At 37.3% G+C, this 17,199-nt stretch overlaps 1 protein-coding gene and 1 pseudogene across 1 annotated transcript; one reads left to right on the top strand and one right to left on the bottom strand.

Moving 5' to 3' along the window:
• The first annotated feature begins 4,358 nt into the window (after positions 1–4,358).
• LOC133823956 (uncharacterized) lies at positions 4,359–5,334 on the top strand. Its single transcript, XM_062256811.1, has 2 exons — positions 4,359–4,829; positions 5,275–5,334. Exons 1-2 carry the CDS (start codon positions 4,359–4,361, stop codon positions 5,332–5,334), a joined length of 531 nt encoding a protein of 176 aa, XP_062112795.1.
• A 6,219-nt stretch (positions 5,335–11,553) lies between these two features.
• Positions 11,554–14,010, bottom strand: LOC133823955 (protein DMR6-LIKE OXYGENASE 1-like; annotated as a pseudogene).
• Positions 14,011–17,199: the final 3,189 nt, after the last annotated feature.

Raw genomic sequence — 17,199 nt, 5'->3', positions numbered from 1 at the left:
CCAACAGTGGTACAACATCTCATCCATGGCTGACGATGAGGTCGCCTTTTCTTCTTTGACCGCGGCCTCGGCCTCAAGCAGTTTTGCTTTGCCTTCATCAACCTCGGCCTGAAGTTGTGTAGTTTAAGCCTGGGAGGCAGACAATGCATTCTTTGCAGCATGTTTGCTTTCTTTGGATGAGGCGATAACAGCCTTGGCATCAAGCTCATTCTTCTAAGCAACCGCCAAGGCAGCTTTGGTGGCCTGCTCACCTTCTTGAGCTGCAGTCATGGCTGTTTGGGCAGCGTTCAGTTCAGCCCAAAGCTCATCATTTCTAGCCCTAGCATGGGCTATGCTGCGAAACTGGGCCAGAACAGACTGCAAAAGAACAATACAAGTCAGAGATATACCCTTTGTCACAATAAAAATAATTTTTTCACCAAGTAAGGAAAGAGAACTTACAGTGAGGTTCATCCCCATAGCTGATTCCATGACATTCTCCGGGCTGCGCTCCTCGATGGTCCTCAGATCCATTGAGCTGGCCTTATAGGCGTGCTCCACCATATGGCTCGCAGTTTCATAAATGATACCCTGAAAGGCTTCAAGGATCTTTTTCAAGTCCTGAGGATCTACTGGTATTCGGACGGTGGGAGATGGAGGCTCGGTTTGTATCACTTGAGCCTGGGGAGGCCCGAAGCAAGGCGGGGGAGGAGGAAGTTGCTCGATAGTGACCGTAGCCTCCCGAGTCGAGCTCGTTTCCTTATTTTTGGTGGGGGATTTTGAGGTGTTTACCGCTGCTGAGGTGGCCTTCTTTGTAAACCTGGGCCTCTTCACAATGGGGACCGAGCCAGCTTTCTTAGTCTAGAAAGCATTTCAAAGATCGGGGGCTCCTGGTTGTTCCATCTCTTGACCTGAAAAGAACAAAAAGAGTTAGTTCACAAAAATAATGTTTCAAAAAGCATTTATAAAGAAAGAAAGAAAACAAAGATCCTACCCTCCGGGCTGGGGGAGGAGTCTATTATCACCAGCTCGGGTGTTTTGGGTGGGATAGGCACGACCTCCGGCCTTGGAACTAATGGAGGAGAAGGGGAGTCTACAATTAATATTCCTAGGATCCTAAGGGGTTCAGGATCAGGTCCTTCCTCAGGGCTGGATTCATCTACATACTGTCTGAATCCAGGAGAAAATGCACCCTCGAGCAGAGAAGGCAAGGTCCTACGGTTGGTCCCATACTCCTCAAAAATGGCGGATCTAAAGTTTAAAGTGCTATCAACTACGACTGTGCCCTTAGGATAACTACTGTCATGGCGTACCACTAGGTGGTCTACGCACTGGAGCAGGTTTATATTTCAATCCGGGTTATAGGGATGATGATGGATGAGTTGGTTCAGATTAAAATGAACTAACCTAAAATTGACAACAACCCTATCTAATTCCCTATAGGGGTATGGGTTACCTTGGCTGGAGGGGCTGACTGTTGCCCCTGATGCAACTCGTTCTAGATCGGGTTCCCGGACAGCCTCAGGAGCCCGTCTTTTTCACACTAGAGGCACCTCGTCTTCTTCATCCTCCTCATCCTCAATGACTGGCAAGGCCTCTTGAGAGGATGGAAGCTCGGGGATCACTGGAAGGGCAGCCTAACTCCTTAAGGCCAGTGTTTGACCTTCGTCGATCAACTTGCAAGCCAGCATCATGATGTCATTCATGACATGGCGGTAGTCCTTCTCACTGGGGGGAAGCCCAGACAACTTCTCATACTAACCCCCGAGAGTCACGGACTTTCCCATCCTTATAAATATGGCTACACGAGAAACAAATTTAATTAAGACAAAAAAATATATATATCTTAAATGAAAATTCACGAGCTGAAGTCACAAGGATGGAAGACTTACGAGGTCAGTTGAAGTAGAGATGTTCGCAATTTCGGAATCCATTCGACATAAAGAACAAGTCTTTATAGTCGTTTGGATGACTGGGAATCTTGATGATGGAGACCGAGTTAGGGAATCATGTGAGGTAGTAGAATCTGTCACCGCGTCCCCTCTGGTCGGGGCTTGCCTTGAGGTAGAAAAAATACAAACTGTCTACTGGAGTGGGGACCTCCCACTCGTGTATCAAGAACAAATTCTTCAGCCCCACCAAAAGTCTGTACGAATTTGGGGGGAGCTGAAATGGAGCTAGCTTCACGTAATTTAAATAATCTATGAAGTACTGGTCCAGACCCCAAACTTTAGATGCTCGTCGCTCCAAGTCGCAAAGTCGTCTTGGAGAGGGGAGCAACTCCATTCCCCTTCGAACGCAGGTCGGACGAGGAGAGTTCCAGTTCCGACCTCTATATTGTGGCTCAACATGATCTTGTTCACTCTCCCCTGAGTCGTGATCTTTGAAATGATACGCTCAGCCTTGAAGTATGCATTGGGATCGGCCACGATCTCCTTCTCCACCACCGGACCAAAGTGCGGGATGGGAGATTCTGGGGCGATCTACTTCCCTTTGTTCTTCTGTTGAGAGGACAAGCTCGAAGCATTCTTCTTTGGGAAGTTATTCTTTTGAGGAGCCATCAGATTACCTAACGACAAAACGACCTAGTTAGCAGGCGACCTAATAGGTTCTAAAACTATGACATGAAAGTATGAAGGAAACAGTTTACTTTTGATACACGAGCTAAGGTTAGCCTCAGCCCCATCGCGTGATGCCACGCAATATCCTAAGCTACGTGCCTCGGTTTCCTAACAAACCCTTGATATTTAGGGATCCGTGTGTCAGAATGTCAGACCACTACTTTCCTTAGGAGGCGGTTAAGTGCAAAACCACCCAAGAAAACGTAGCCTCTAAGCTATCTGGTTCTAAACCTAAAAACCCTTCATTTCCTTTACCCCGAATGGGTATTCTTTGAATTAATGCACCATTAGGGTTACCCAGATTTACCCAGAAATTTCCCAGTTTTATGAACGTTTTATTTCTAAGAAATTTTTGGACTCACCCATTGAACCTAAGAACATTTAGAAATAGCCTGCCAGTGACTACAATAGGCGTTGATGAACATGGTGAAGAATAGAAATTCAATTTAAAAAAAAAAAGAAAAAAACTTTTCAAACCAAAGAATGAGATACTTACAAGAAGTGTGCTCGTGGGCGGTAAGATGTAGACTCAACAACGGGAAGCTCCTGAAAAGCTTCTGAGTGACTGGGTACAATGGACGATTTTTTGGGAGAGAAGAGAGGCTTGGAAGTGCAGAAAAGGAAAAGTTTTAAATGAAAGGTGGTGAAGTTTGAAATTTGGCCATCCTATTTATACGTAAATTGTGTAGATTAATCTAAGCCATCCAATTGGGTTAGTTCAAGATCCAAGGGCTAAGGTTAAATATACCAAACGATGGCAAAAAGGTGACATGACAAATATTGCAGTCCTCGAAGCCTGAACAGACACCAATTGCAGTACACCACGTGTCCAGTACTCAAGTAGTGGGCAGGCGTGGTTTTATGTAACGGAAGTCTAAAAGCCCCTACTGTGTAGGTTAGAAAGTGACGACAACATACACGAGCAGGAACTTGGAGGGCAAATGTTGTACCCTACTTTTAGCCCAAGTTCATTCACTCAGCTCGAGTACAACTTGCAAATAAATATACGGAGAAATAACCAAGGGAATGATATCTACTTATTATCCACGTGGACAGCTCCAGTTTCATGTGGCCACACGTGGTGTTAGGCGTCCTGGGTTTAACCCGAGCTACGGACAAGAAGGTTGTGAAGCGCAAGCTTAGAATATTAAAACAGATGTTGAAACACGAGCTTGGAGAAGATATCCAGCTCGTGGTAGTTCTAGTATATTGCATATCCACGGATCCCCAGAGACTCGGGATCCCTTTATATGTATATTTATGACCAAACTGTCATATTTAATATCCCTGATATTAGGAGTACATTTACCTTGTGATCAGATCATATCCCAATATAAATGGGAATTATTTGTATTAAATGTAATAATTATGTAAATGCGTGATTGACTCACGCGGTTACCTAAACCTGTCCATGAAATTCCCTTATAAATACTGGGAATATTGGACAGGAAATGAGACCATTTTTTTCTGTAATACTGAAACTCTGCCAAAATAGAGAGAGTGAAACAGCAATAATATAGACTCGTGGACAAGGTGGATTTTAACTACTGAACCACGTAAAAATTCTATGTTTTTGAGTGAATTCATTTATTTTTCAATACGGTTTATTAAGCACTAGTCTACCCGTATTATTTCTTAATACACTATTGGCGAAAAACCGCGTCAAAACTGCATATCAACATCCCCTTTGTAGAAACGCTAGAATAGATGCCCAGTTAAGTTAAGTTCATAAAAGAGATTTTATCAAAGAAGAGAAAGATGGAGGACTACGAAATGGTGGCATTGACAGAAGACTGCAGCGCTATTCTTCAAAGGAAGCTTCCACAGAAGTTGATGGATGCTAGAAGTTTCACAATCCTATGCACAATTGGTAACTTTGAGTGTAAACATGCACTATGTGATTTGGGAGCCAGCATCAATCTCATGCCTCTACCAGTATTCAGAAGACTTGGTTTGGGTGAGGCAAAGCCAACTACTGTCACATTACAATTAGCCGATCGATCACTGGCTCATCCGAGGGGGATCATAGAAGATGTGTTAGTAAAGGTCGATAAGTTCATCTTCCCAGTAGATTTTATAGTTTTGGATATGGAGGAAGACACAAACGAGCCAATTATTCTCGGAAGGCCATTTTTAGCAACTGGTATGGCCTTAATAGATGTGCAAAAAGGCGAGTTGAAGTTTCGAGTGCAAAAAGGCGAGTTGAAGTTTCGAGTGCAAAAAGAAGAGGTAACATTTAATGTTTTTGCAGCAACGGAGGTTCCAACTTGTTGTAGAGTTGATGTGGTGGAAAGTAAGTGTGATAGGCTGAAATTTACTAAGAAGAAATCTATGGTTGAAGGTGGAAAGTGAACAGTTCGTCATAAAGTGAAAAAGATCTTTAGTGAGAAAGCTTGATTGTTTCATGAGTGGTGGAAAGTTCCAAAAATGTACAATATCAAGAAACGAGCGTCTTCTCATGATACTATGTCTCTTAAGTACATGAGGGGTGGTTTGGATCCAAGTTGAATTTAAGAAAGTTGTTAGCGTCCGGCTAAATGACGTTAACGACAATGCCCTTTAGAGGCATCTCAAGTTTATGTTTTCGTTATTTTTTATTTTATGCTATTTTTAGTTGAGCAATTTTATTTTATTTTATTTTTGTAAAGTTTTTGTAAATATTTTATGTAATTAGAACCGTGAAAATGTGAAAAAAGAGCAGCAAAATAGCACAAAAGTTGAATTAAAGTCGTAGCTCTAGAAATTAGAGCCGCATCTCTAATGTGTTCAGAAGGGAAGGAGCCAGAAAATTTGAATTAGAGTCACAGCTCAAGGAGTTAGAGCTACGGCGCTGCCTAAGTCAGAGGCGTTGAGGATTTTGGGAGAAATTAGAGTTGCAACTCTGTGGAGTAGAGCCGCAACTCTAGGGAAGTCAGAGAGCAAGTGGTGAGAAAAGTCAGAATTAGAGTCGCAGCTCTGTACACCAGCGCTGCGGTGCCAATTGGGCCCAGAAACGCAATTTAAGGGTTTCCATCGTAATTTTTTTTAGCACAACTCCCATTTCAGCGCCTCCTCCACTTTAATGTTATCCAGTGGGGTCTTAGGTAAGTCTTTTCTTTTTATTTGAGTTTAACATTGGGGACAATGTTAGTCTTAAGTTTGGGGGAAGTGATTTATTTTTAGCTTTGCTGTTCTTTGTTGTTTTTTTTTTCACAGTATTGTTAGAGTGTAAACCAAGTTGATAATTTGTTGCTGATGAGATTGAGTGAATGCTATGTTGTATAATCTGAAGGAAGAGTTGTGCATATAAAAACCTGTGTGCTTGATTGAAATACTTTTTCACTTCACTGTGGTTAATTGAATACTTGTTTGAACTATTGCTCATAGCTGTAAATGTGGGATTTGAACTTTGTATATGCATGTTGAATTTGGACTATGGATTGTACAAGTTGAAATATTTCTAGAACTTGCTTGTTGTTATTTGAGACGAAATCCTAAACAATACACACTTAAGAAGAGGATGTAGGCCATCTTTGGAATGATTTAGCCTTTCAAGCTAAACCCTATATATTTTTATCTCTAGTTACCTTATTTAAGCCTTACAATTGACCTTTTTCATTGGTTAACACATGTTTTGAGCCTATACTTGCATCAGTGTATTCATTATTCTCTTTGTCCTATACCATGAGCATAAAAACACATCTTTTGATTAGATGGGGGAGTGAATGTTTAAGGGACATATGTAGAAACATGTGGTTACTCAGTGCATAAAAAGATTGAAGAAGAAAAAAACAAGAGAAAAGAAATTATAAATTCAGAATAAACTACATTCCTAAAGTAATTTACTGAAAAATCTAAGTTTGGGGGAATGTAGTTTGAAAAAGAAGAAAAAAAATTTCTCAATATTGAAAAAATGAAAAAAGAAAAAAAAGGGGGTAACAGTGGGATGTGAAGTTGAGTTAAAGGGATAGGTTGCTTGGTTTGAATGCTTATGGTATACTTGAGCCTAAAATGTCTTCTCATCCACCTTTACCTAAGTCATCTATTACAAGCTTTGTAAAGTCTTATTGATTTTCAAGTGTGTGTTTGTTTACATTAGTGGAGAATAGTAAGTATAGCAAGCAAATGGAATAACCGTGTTGAGTGGATTGATGGTGAGCATTTGGCATGCATAGATTGGTTCAATTATTTACATTTATTGGTTATGAGTGAATGAGCATGAGTACTAATGGATTATAGTGAATGGGTAAAGTATTTTGATTAAAATTCTGGATTAATTTTTGATGTGACACATTACTTTTCTTTAGAATTATATGCATATGGTATTCATGATTTTTGAGGCTATTTTATGGTTGTCAATTTGGTTTGTTTAGGTTTTATCGAGTCTTAGTTATTCTTTACTCGAGGGCGAGTAAAGGATAAGTTTGGGGGAATTTGTTAGGATTAGTTTTGGTATGTTTTTATGGCGTGTTTTAAGATGCAATTTTAGTCTTTTATTTGGTTTTGTGCGATATTATGCGGGTGTTTATTGTGTTTTCAGGATTAAGTATGGTTATTAAGGAAATAGCTTGAAATTGGAGGAAAAACGCTTAATTCTTGAAGAAACGGTGTTAAACATGCTAAGGAATGGAAATTGGGCGAAACTAGGGACCAAATTGGTGATTTGGTGAAAATTTGGAGTTAGAGCTGCAGCTCTATGGTGTAGAGCTGTAGCCCTAAGAGTTACAGAGAAGAAAACAAAAGTCAGCCAGAATTAGAGCTACAGCTCTACTAGACAGAGCTGCGGCGTTACATACTCCAGAGACAAAATCTGGAACGCAAAGCACATTAGAGTCGTGGCTCTACACACCAGCGCCGTGGCGCCAGTCTGTACGGAAGCACAATTAAGAATATTTTTCAAGGACAATTTTGTCCTTTCGCACATAATTAATTAGGAACTATAAAAGCTTTCTTAATGACGTTTTTTAAAAAGATGAACCATAGGAGATAGATAGAGGCATATTGTGGAGGATTGCAAGTGGAATCAAAGAACTTTTCATAGTTTTTCTTCTTTTCTACTTTTAATTTCTATAATTTGGATGCTTTTTAATTCTTCTGTGGTTATTATGAATTATGTCATGAACTAAACTCTTTTTCTAGGGTGTTAATGGATTCTTCTGAAAATTTATTTTGAATTAATGCAAGTTTTATGATTTCTATTCTATCTTGTGATCTATTTGAATTTATGCTTGATGCTTGTGATTGACTGACCCTCTATTACATGATTTATATGATTTTGATTCGAAATCTGAGAAGTGAGAATTGATTATGTTGTAATTGAATAGACGTAGATTTCATTATAGGATGAGAGTACCTATTTGGTTTGTGTAGCTTTAGAGTTGTCTTGCTTAATGTCTGTCTTATGTTCACTTATCACAGAGATGTATAAAATTTACATAAGGTTGAGACTTGTATATCCTAGTCTGAATATAAGATACTTTTGTTGACCTGCTATCACGAAAGAGAATTGAATAGTATAATTTGTGTTACTAAAATATAAAGTGGATGGTAGATGAAGTTAATTGCCTTAGTTCATATAATTATTGAATTCTATTCCCTATGTTATCTTTTATTCCTGCAATTACGTCCTTATTTCAATAGTTTTACTTAATTTTTATAATCAAATTATTGTTAACCAAATAGAATATTAGGATTAATGATTAGTACTTGGTAACATTCCTTGTGGGTTCGACCTTTCTTACATTATATTGCTTATTAAACGAACGTGTATATTTGCGTGTAGAAAATTTGTAACAGGGCCTAAATTAAAACCTTTTATTTTTTTTAATTAATTAATTAAATCCTTCAAATTAACTAATTATAATTTGAAACTTGATTTAATATTATTTATTTATATTGATACAAATTTATCAATATTAATAAATTTATCCAAATATTCTATTTTATTCTCTAAATCTCATATCTCTATAAATTTTCCAAAATTGACCTAGTCAACTTTAAAAATCATAATTGATAATTGAAACATTCTAGATGATTTACTCAAAGGTGATGTGAGGACCATGGATCCATGAAATCAAGCTCCAATAAGTTACCATGAATTTATTTACGAATAATTTCACTACCTTATTAATTCCTCGTGACTCCACTATAGACTTGGAATTGAACTCTTGAATTCATAGAGCATATTTTCCAAACCATAAATACGTTATCCATTGTTATAAATATTATAGTTAGTCAATTCTCTATCGATGACTTACTAATGAGCTAGGTGCAAATTACCATTTTACCCCTCATAAGTATTTTATTCTTAACTCCCACTAAGTTCCTCATAAATGATATTTCTATGAACTTAATCACAGAAATGAGATCTTAATCATTTAACATTTTGAACAAAGCAATTAAGGAAATCATCTTTTCACTTCTCATACAGAAGTTATAGATTTCATATCTATGAATAATACTCTCACTCAATCACACTACTAAATCTCCAAGATGTAAGTATGGCCTAAACCACAGGGTAAGCTAGTAACGAACAAGTCAAAAGATTTAAATAATATAATTAGCATAATATTATCACTCAGAATTAAGATTGACTTAACATATGGTCAACGTTGTGACATTGATTAGATTTGATAACAACGATACTTATTTATCAATCAATAATCAATATCGGTCCTAGTCTGATATAACCAAATACATTTGATCTTATCTACTTGGTCAATGTCTTAGAAAAGACATCACACCCCGAATGTATAAGTAGAGCATATCGTAGATTGCCTAATCAGTGAAAATCCAATGCACTGATCTAATCTTAGGACTTGTTCTTTTAAACATATAATTACAATTAAAATCCATCCATATGTTTGAGATTTTATAAATGTTTTTATTATTTCCATAATCATGTCATAAAACAAGCAAGCAACACGGTTGTCAAACTAAATGATTTCTACTACTTTTATTGACAATATGAAATCGTGTTTCATGTCCCGTTTTAAAAGGGCATAAAACCCAACAAAATGTTCATTAATGTAAAATAATCTAACCACATTTTTATTATTACATATTACCAAATATGTCCTTTAGCAAATCAATATTTTATTCTGAATATTTTAATATTATGGTATATGTATATTAGTTTTTATTTTAAATTTATTTTGATTTTTTTTCAATTTTTATGGATTGTTGAATGATATATTATACCACAAAATACATATAATGAGTTGAAAAATAATATACCAACAAAACTTACAAAATTATTAGTCAAAAATGTATATACGTAACAAAATTATATACTACCATTATAATGTATATACCATGATACAAAATTATACACTACCATTATGTATAATAAGATAGAAACTAAATATCATAAAAAAAACGATATACCATACCACAAAAATTACATACACTAGCTGGAAAATAATATAACAACAACTCATAAAAAACTTAAAATATCAATATAACTTTAAAATAAAAATTAATTAAATAAAACAAATATACATATACAATTATATCAAAGGCATGTGCTCCAAAATAAATTATAGAAAAGAACAATTTAGGTAATTAACAATGTAAAATTATCATTTATCTACAGTTTTAAAAATGAGGACATTAGCTTCTTGATTGTTTTGTTCATTTACTATAATTTCTCAATAAATAACCAGTCTTTTGCTGATTTTTTCAATAGTATTAATATATGTTATGAACTTATATATTTCGTGTATACTTTGTGCATTATATATTTGTGTATTTTAATAAAAAAAATTATTTACCTAAAAAACCAAGAAAATGATTGATAACTCTACAACATAGAGTTATCTTAGTCACTTTTAGGCTTATAATTCAATGAGATTAGAGTGATATTTGTTCTTTTTGTTTATTTTGTGTTTAATTTCACTTTATTTGTGTTTGTGTTAGTTTTGAGAAGTTTAGTGTTTGATATTTATGAAAGGATTAGAAATTGCTCATTAATAGGTGAAAAATTATCTTGTGAATAGAAGACTTGAAAAGGCTCACTTTGGTTTTTAGTTTCTTTTGTTGAGCAGAAAAACTCAGAAATGCGACCGCATTTATTTTAATCGCATTTCCTGGAGCTATGCTTGGATGACGTGGCTGCTCACTTAAGTGACTGCTGAAGTGGCGTTTTTGAGGAGGACAGCTGGAATTCATTAATCTACATCACCTTTGGGTCCCATAACAAGGGGTGCACGTGAGGAGCAAGGATTTTTCTGAATTGGGTGAAGGAAACCCTAAAGAGGAAAAATGGGACATTGCCCATGACTATATAGGTTTGTGCTCAAATTGATATTCTTAACATTGATTGGGCATAGGAATATGTTAATTAATGCAATAATTAAACCTTAATTGCTTAGGAAAAAGAATTAAGACAAGTAGAAACCTAGTCAACATTACCCAGAATTGTGCCCGCATTGTTACCCACATCTATGCCCAAAATTGCATATTAGAGGGAATTAGTAGCTCTAACTTCCCATCATCGCTTCATTAATCATTTGCTTACTGTTTTAGTTTCTTTTTGGTTGGTAGTTCACTCACTTATATATTTCGTTTTTATTTTTATTTTAGTTCAATTAACCTTATTGCTTATTTTTATTCCCAATTGTTGGGTTTTGATCTTTACAATATCTTGCTTAAACAATCCCCGAGGAGACGATATTAAAATAGTTACTATTATATTACTTGCATGCGATTGTGTACACTTGCACATTAAATATCATAAGAAAATATCGCAACAATGATTATTGGCAAAACTTTACATTACTGCACATTATAGTTCAACTTGAGACTGCACATTTTGAAAAGGCTTAGATGATAAACCGTTCAGGTTTAAAAAAATTGAAAGCAAATACATGGGTAGCTAAAGAAAACTTTGTCTTTTATTACACAATACAACCTCTCTTTTCAACAAACAGTTGGAGCTCACAACTGAACTTGTTAATTTCTGTTATTTTCATAGCTAGAAAGCTTCCTTTACCATTGGCCTTTTACCTTCTTGCCTCTAGAACTCTTCAAGGAACTCAGCACAAGTATAGTTGCGATAGACAGGAAGGTGTTGTTCATCAGTCAACTCTTCAATGGGACCAATCACAGTCTCCATGCTTGGTCCATAGAATAATGCTACCAATATCCGCTGCTGCATTTTGTAGGTCATAACTCTGTGGTGCACACTCTTCAATCTTCCATTACTCAGAACCTATATACATCAACATACATACATATTTTTTCATTAAAGAGAATAAGGACTAATAACAATGTATAGAATTTTAAAGCATATATGTGTGTGTACCTCTAGTTGATCACCAAGATTGATGACAAATGCATTTGGGAGTGATGAACACCAATCCATTTGTCATCTTTGAGGACCTGAAGACAAGTGATTTCCTCCGATTGCATAAACACGGTGAGGGCACTGATATCAGTATGAGTAGACATCCCAAGAGTGAGCTCAGGGTCTGGACATGGTGGAAAGAAGTTGGCTAGTGCTATCAACCATGGACTCTCACCTAACATCTTTTCCAAGTAATCCTTCTCTAGCCTGAGCCCTTGTGATATTAACCCAAAAAATCCTCTTCATTAACTTATCTATCTCCTTTGCATATTCAGCAAAAGCCTCTCTTCACAAATCCCAAAACAAGTAATAATTGAAAGAAACATCAGCAAAAAGTTAAGATATCATCAGACTAAGGTATGCGAAAAACTTATTATTCTTACCTATATTGAGGAGGATTTTGGGGTAATAAAGAGCCAAAATCTCCAGTAGCATCCCAAGGTTGTTTTAAGGGTGTTGACCACGATTTTGGCCAATGGCGAGTAGACACAAAAACAACAATGAAGACAATACCCTTGAATAGAAAATAAAAATGACACGACCAATTTTATAGTGGTTCAGCCCCAATTTGTTGGTAATAGCCTAATCCACTTGGAGTTGTTATATAAGTACCTACACTTAAGATCAGATGAACATGAGCCAACTGAGTTTCTTAAGTATAAGTTGAAAAACACAAAGTTTCTCTCTCTAAGTTCTCTTAGAAAATGCCCCAAGTAACAGTCCCAAAGTCTCAAAATTAGAGAGTCTAAAAGTTTCCAAAAGATCAGATCCCCTAAAATGATGCCATGAGCTCTTTATTTATATGCTCATGGATCTTACATGAAAAATCTCCCCTTTTGACGGAATCCTTGGTAGTTTTAACCAATTTTAATTAATAAAGTAATAAACAAATTTAAATTACAACAACATAGATATTACTTCGGGATATCTGAGAGATTCGCGCAGTAGTTACGGGCAATTCTGGTTGAAGTTGTTACTGAGATTCTGTAAAGAAGTCACAAGGCAGCTAACTCTTGAGACTCTGACATACCCGCTTGGCTAAATTTTCCTTCTGATGTAGCTAGTTGGGTAAATCTCATTTTTGATGTAGCTGGTCGGGTAGATCTCCTTTCTGATGTTACTGGTCGAGTAAATCTCCTTTCTGATGTTGCTGGTCGGGTAAAACACTCCCTGACCAGGAAAATTCATATCTGGTTTGGTAAATTACTTCCTGACCAAGTAAATTCTTACCTGGTCGGGTAAAACACTCCCTGACCAGGAAAATTCATATCTAGTCGAGTAAATCACTTTTTGACCAGGTAAATTCTTATCTGGTCGGATAAAACACTCTCTGACCAGCCAAAACCATCTTTTCAGGCAATGTTCTTCCGACCAGTGACATGACGACTCTGTAGGACATCTTCTAACCCTTACATTTCCCTTGGCCAACGTGTTCAATGACCATTATTGTGTCAATTGATGACCATGCATTGCCATGTGTCATTTCTGATTGCCACGTCATCAAACTGAAATTTTGGGGATAACATTTTCCCCCCAAGTTTATTATATGATTTTCTCGTATAATGAACTTTTCTCTAACTGGTAGTTATTCACGCCGTCCAAAAGCATGTGCCTGGTTAGTAACTTTCTTAAATAATAAAAGTTTGACCAATTAAATCCCAAAAATTGAATAACCAATAAGAGATTTAGTGAATATCCTAGTAGTTAATTCCACGTGGTGACTTACCAATAACCTTAATATTTTCTGTGTCCCAAAATTCCAAAAAAATGACTTTCTATATTCTCCCGCATTTTCAAATAGACCATCGATTGAACTTTTCAGTCCATGAAAATGGTAGTTATCAGTTTCCCAAATAGTGGGATAATGAGAGAAACGAAATACTAGGGGTTGTAGGGTAATTGAGGGTTTCCCTCTTTCCCTATAAATAAGCCCACACATGCCTATCCTTCTTAAGCCAAAAAATATATCACAAAAACAAATCCTCCTTGTCTTGGCCGATTCTCCCCTAAAGCTCCCAAGAGTGCTCCATTTTCTTCAAGTAAATCAAAGGCATCTTTCAAGAAATCAAAGGCTCTTCCATCCATTTGGGTAAGTTTTTCTCTTCTTTAACTTCACTTTTCAATATTTTGAAGCTTTCAAATTCTGCATACACTTTCCTAGAACTTGTGGTAGCTGAAACCCTCTTTTGGAATGCTCTATTTGGAATTTTTGTGATGAATCTTTGAAGGATAGTGCTTTTGTGGCTTTTTTGATGTAGTTTAGGCTTTGGGTTAGCCAATTTCACTTCCAATTTCATGAAATTTTAGAGAAAAACTAATTCTCATCTTCCATTGCACTTTCGAGTCATGGGTTTGTATGAACTTTGAAGTTTTCTTGAAATTTTTTGAAACCCTTGAAATTCCCTCTTTGATCTTGTTTGTTTGCCCCACGAATAAGAAAATGTGTTTCTACTAGGGCTGTTCATCAAACCGCCCAAACCGCCCGCACCGCACCACACCACAAAAAAAATGTGGTTTGAAATTCTTCGCGGTGCGGTCGCGGTTTGAATTTTCACTAAACCGCGCGGTGCGGTGCGGTTTGCAGTTTTGAATTATTAAAATGCGGTTCAAACCGCACCGCACCGCATATTATAAAAATACTATTTTTTTATATTTATTTAAGTCTAATATGTTAAAGCCCAACCCAAAGCCCACTAATTCTATTGCTGAAAGTATTTTAGTTGTATCTTTCATATTGATGTTGGAATTTAATTAGTCTCAAGTTTGTTCTATGTTGTTTTAGGTGTGTTGCTGAAACTTTATTAAGATTATTGACTTATAGTTGTTGTTGTTGTAACTTTATTAGTCTCAAGTTTGTTGTATTTTCTTAGGTGTTTTGTTGAGCCATTATTAAGATTATTGTATTGTTGAAAGTTTTCTTATTTTTTATTTTCAAGCTTTAGGTGTTGCTGAAATATTAATATGATTATTTATGATAGTTTAATTATTTGGCGGTAGTCCAAACCACCCAAACCGCACCACACCGCACCATTTTTTTGCGGTGCAGTTTCTGCGATTTTTTAGTTTCGCGGTGCGGGTGTGGTTTGGAAAATTAGAAAAACCGCATGCGCGAGTTGGTTTGAAAAAATGATCAAAAACCGCACCACCCGCACCGCGTACAGCCCTAGTTTCTACCCCACATTTTTAGTCGATCGAATATGTTGAAATAGGCCTCGATTGCTCGAATTTTTTCGTAAACCCAATCGAGTATTCCTTATAAGTTGTTCGGAACACTTGTGAGCTTCTCGGAATGAGCTGCTCATTTCATCCCAGTCAATTATGCCTTTTTTGGCTGTTTGGATTCGCGCTTAGCCCCTCGTAAACCTCGTAGCCGCTCAGATTCCACCTAGCCGCTTACCTCCTCGGAAACCTTCAACCGGGTTACCCGTTTAGCTCCTCGGAATTCCCTGGCCACTCGGGTAGCTTTGGCTGCCTTGTCTCCTCATAATTCTTCCAGGCCGATCAGCATGGGCTTTAGTAGCTTAGAAACCCCCTACTTGGCCACATTTTAGCCAATTGGGTATACACCACCTCATAGCCACTCGGGTAGCTTTGGCTGCCTTGGCTCCTCGGAATCTTGCAAGCTGCTTGGGCATTCCTGGCCCCTCGGAACCAACTCTAAACCGCTCGGGGGCAGTAAAATATTTATGTGACAATTCTATGTAGTTAACAAGAGAAATATTTCATTTCTCTTAGCAGTGAAAATATTTTACTGCCCAATTCTATGTGACAATTCTATGTAGTTCACAAGAGAAAATGAAATTTATTTTGGTACCATGTGTTCGGGGGCATAAGGCTTAGAGTTTGTGTGCTAAGTGAAAATATTTCTCTTGTGAACTACATAGAATTTCATTTTATTTGGGCAGTAAAATATTTTCACTGCTAAGAGAAATTTTTCACTGGGCAATAAATATTTTTACTTTATATTCATTTTCTATTTGGTTTTCTTACCTCCCCGTATTTTTTGTAGAGGAATCGTTTTGACTACAAGGGAGGTGACAACCAAACAGACTCCGACTCTTCATCTCCCAAGTCAAGTGACACTCCTTAGAGCAGCGATTCTTCATCAAAATCTCATAGTAAACGAACTCTTGAGGACCATCTTCGTCGTCTCAATAAAATCCTTCCTCGGTCATCTTTATATTTCCTTCATGAAGAGCAGTTCCTTAAGCAACAGTGTCAACATCAACCAATGAGGGTGAAAAAGTTCAATCGACTTCCTCAGGACCAAGATCCCCAAGTAGCTCGAAGAGTGACATAAAAGGTAGTGGAATGAGCACCCCTCGCGGGAGAGCATTCAGTAGAAGAAGCTGAGATTGAAGCATTTTCAAGGCCTCCTCTCCAATTCTGGAAAGCTGGCAAACCCAAGAAAAAGGCTACTGAGACTTTTGCAACAAAGATCCAACAAATTGCTGCACTCAAATTGAGGAAAGAAGAAGATCATGTGCCTTCTTGGTTCGTAGCTAAAGCCTCCAAGCTGAACTCCAAAATGCTCATTAGACACATTCAGACTTTGGGCCTTGAAGGAGTGAACGTGATATGTCTGCACCCTCACTAGAGAGCAATTAATCCTGGTGGAGCCTATTGTGTGTAGTCTAGATATTACATCTATGCAGGAACTACTATCCCTATGAATTCTTTCTTTTGGTCAATAGCAGATTACTTTAATGTTTCTCCCTTCCAGATAGCTCCAAATGGGATACAAGCCCTGTCTTATTTATACATTCTCTACCACTTCCAGGGCTGGAACCCACCTATTCCTCATGAGGTACACTATTTGTTCGATTTTAGGGCCAATCCCAGCCACAAGAATACAAGTTTTTTCCACCTTTTTCATAGGAAAAAAGGGGTTAAGTATCTTCATGGTATTGCCCATAAATCGAACCCTGGAAAGTATTATATGGAATACTTTCTTACTCCAGACATTAAAGCCAACAACCTGGCTTTTACGCATGCGGGCTTTTTTTATCAACCTCTCCTGACTAGGGAAATGCATTCTCGGGCAGAGGATCTCGCTAACATACCCATTGAGAAGAAGGATGTTGAGCAGTTGGTCACCTTGAAGAATCTTCAATTGGCGGGGTTGTTACAGAACAACCAAGACATTATTGTGGGCAGCACTACTGATGAAGCAAACACGACTGACCAGTCAAATGCAGATACCGAAGTAGTAATTGACCAGTTCTCTTCTGAACCATCTTCTCAACCACGCTGACCAGGTGATCTTATCATTAG

The sequence above is a fragment of the Humulus lupulus genome, chromosome 3 (assembly GCF_963169125.1).
Source record: "Humulus lupulus chromosome 3, drHumLupu1.1, whole genome shotgun sequence".
NCBI lineage: Eukaryota > Viridiplantae > Streptophyta > Magnoliopsida > Rosales > Cannabaceae > Humulus > Humulus lupulus.
This window is presented reverse-complemented; position numbering and strand designations above follow the sequence as displayed.

What these genes read in the sequence shown, in the direction of transcription:
- LOC133823956 (XM_062256811.1), top strand. Translation starts at nt 4,359, where the DNA reads ATGGAGGACTACGAAATGGTGGCATTGACAGAAGACTGCAGCGCTATT. An exon ending in TTCGAGTGCAAAAAGAAGAG is followed by an intron (nt 4,830 to 5,274) that starts GTAACATTTAAT and finishes TTATGTAATTAG; the next exon opens with AACCGTGAAAATGTGAAAAA.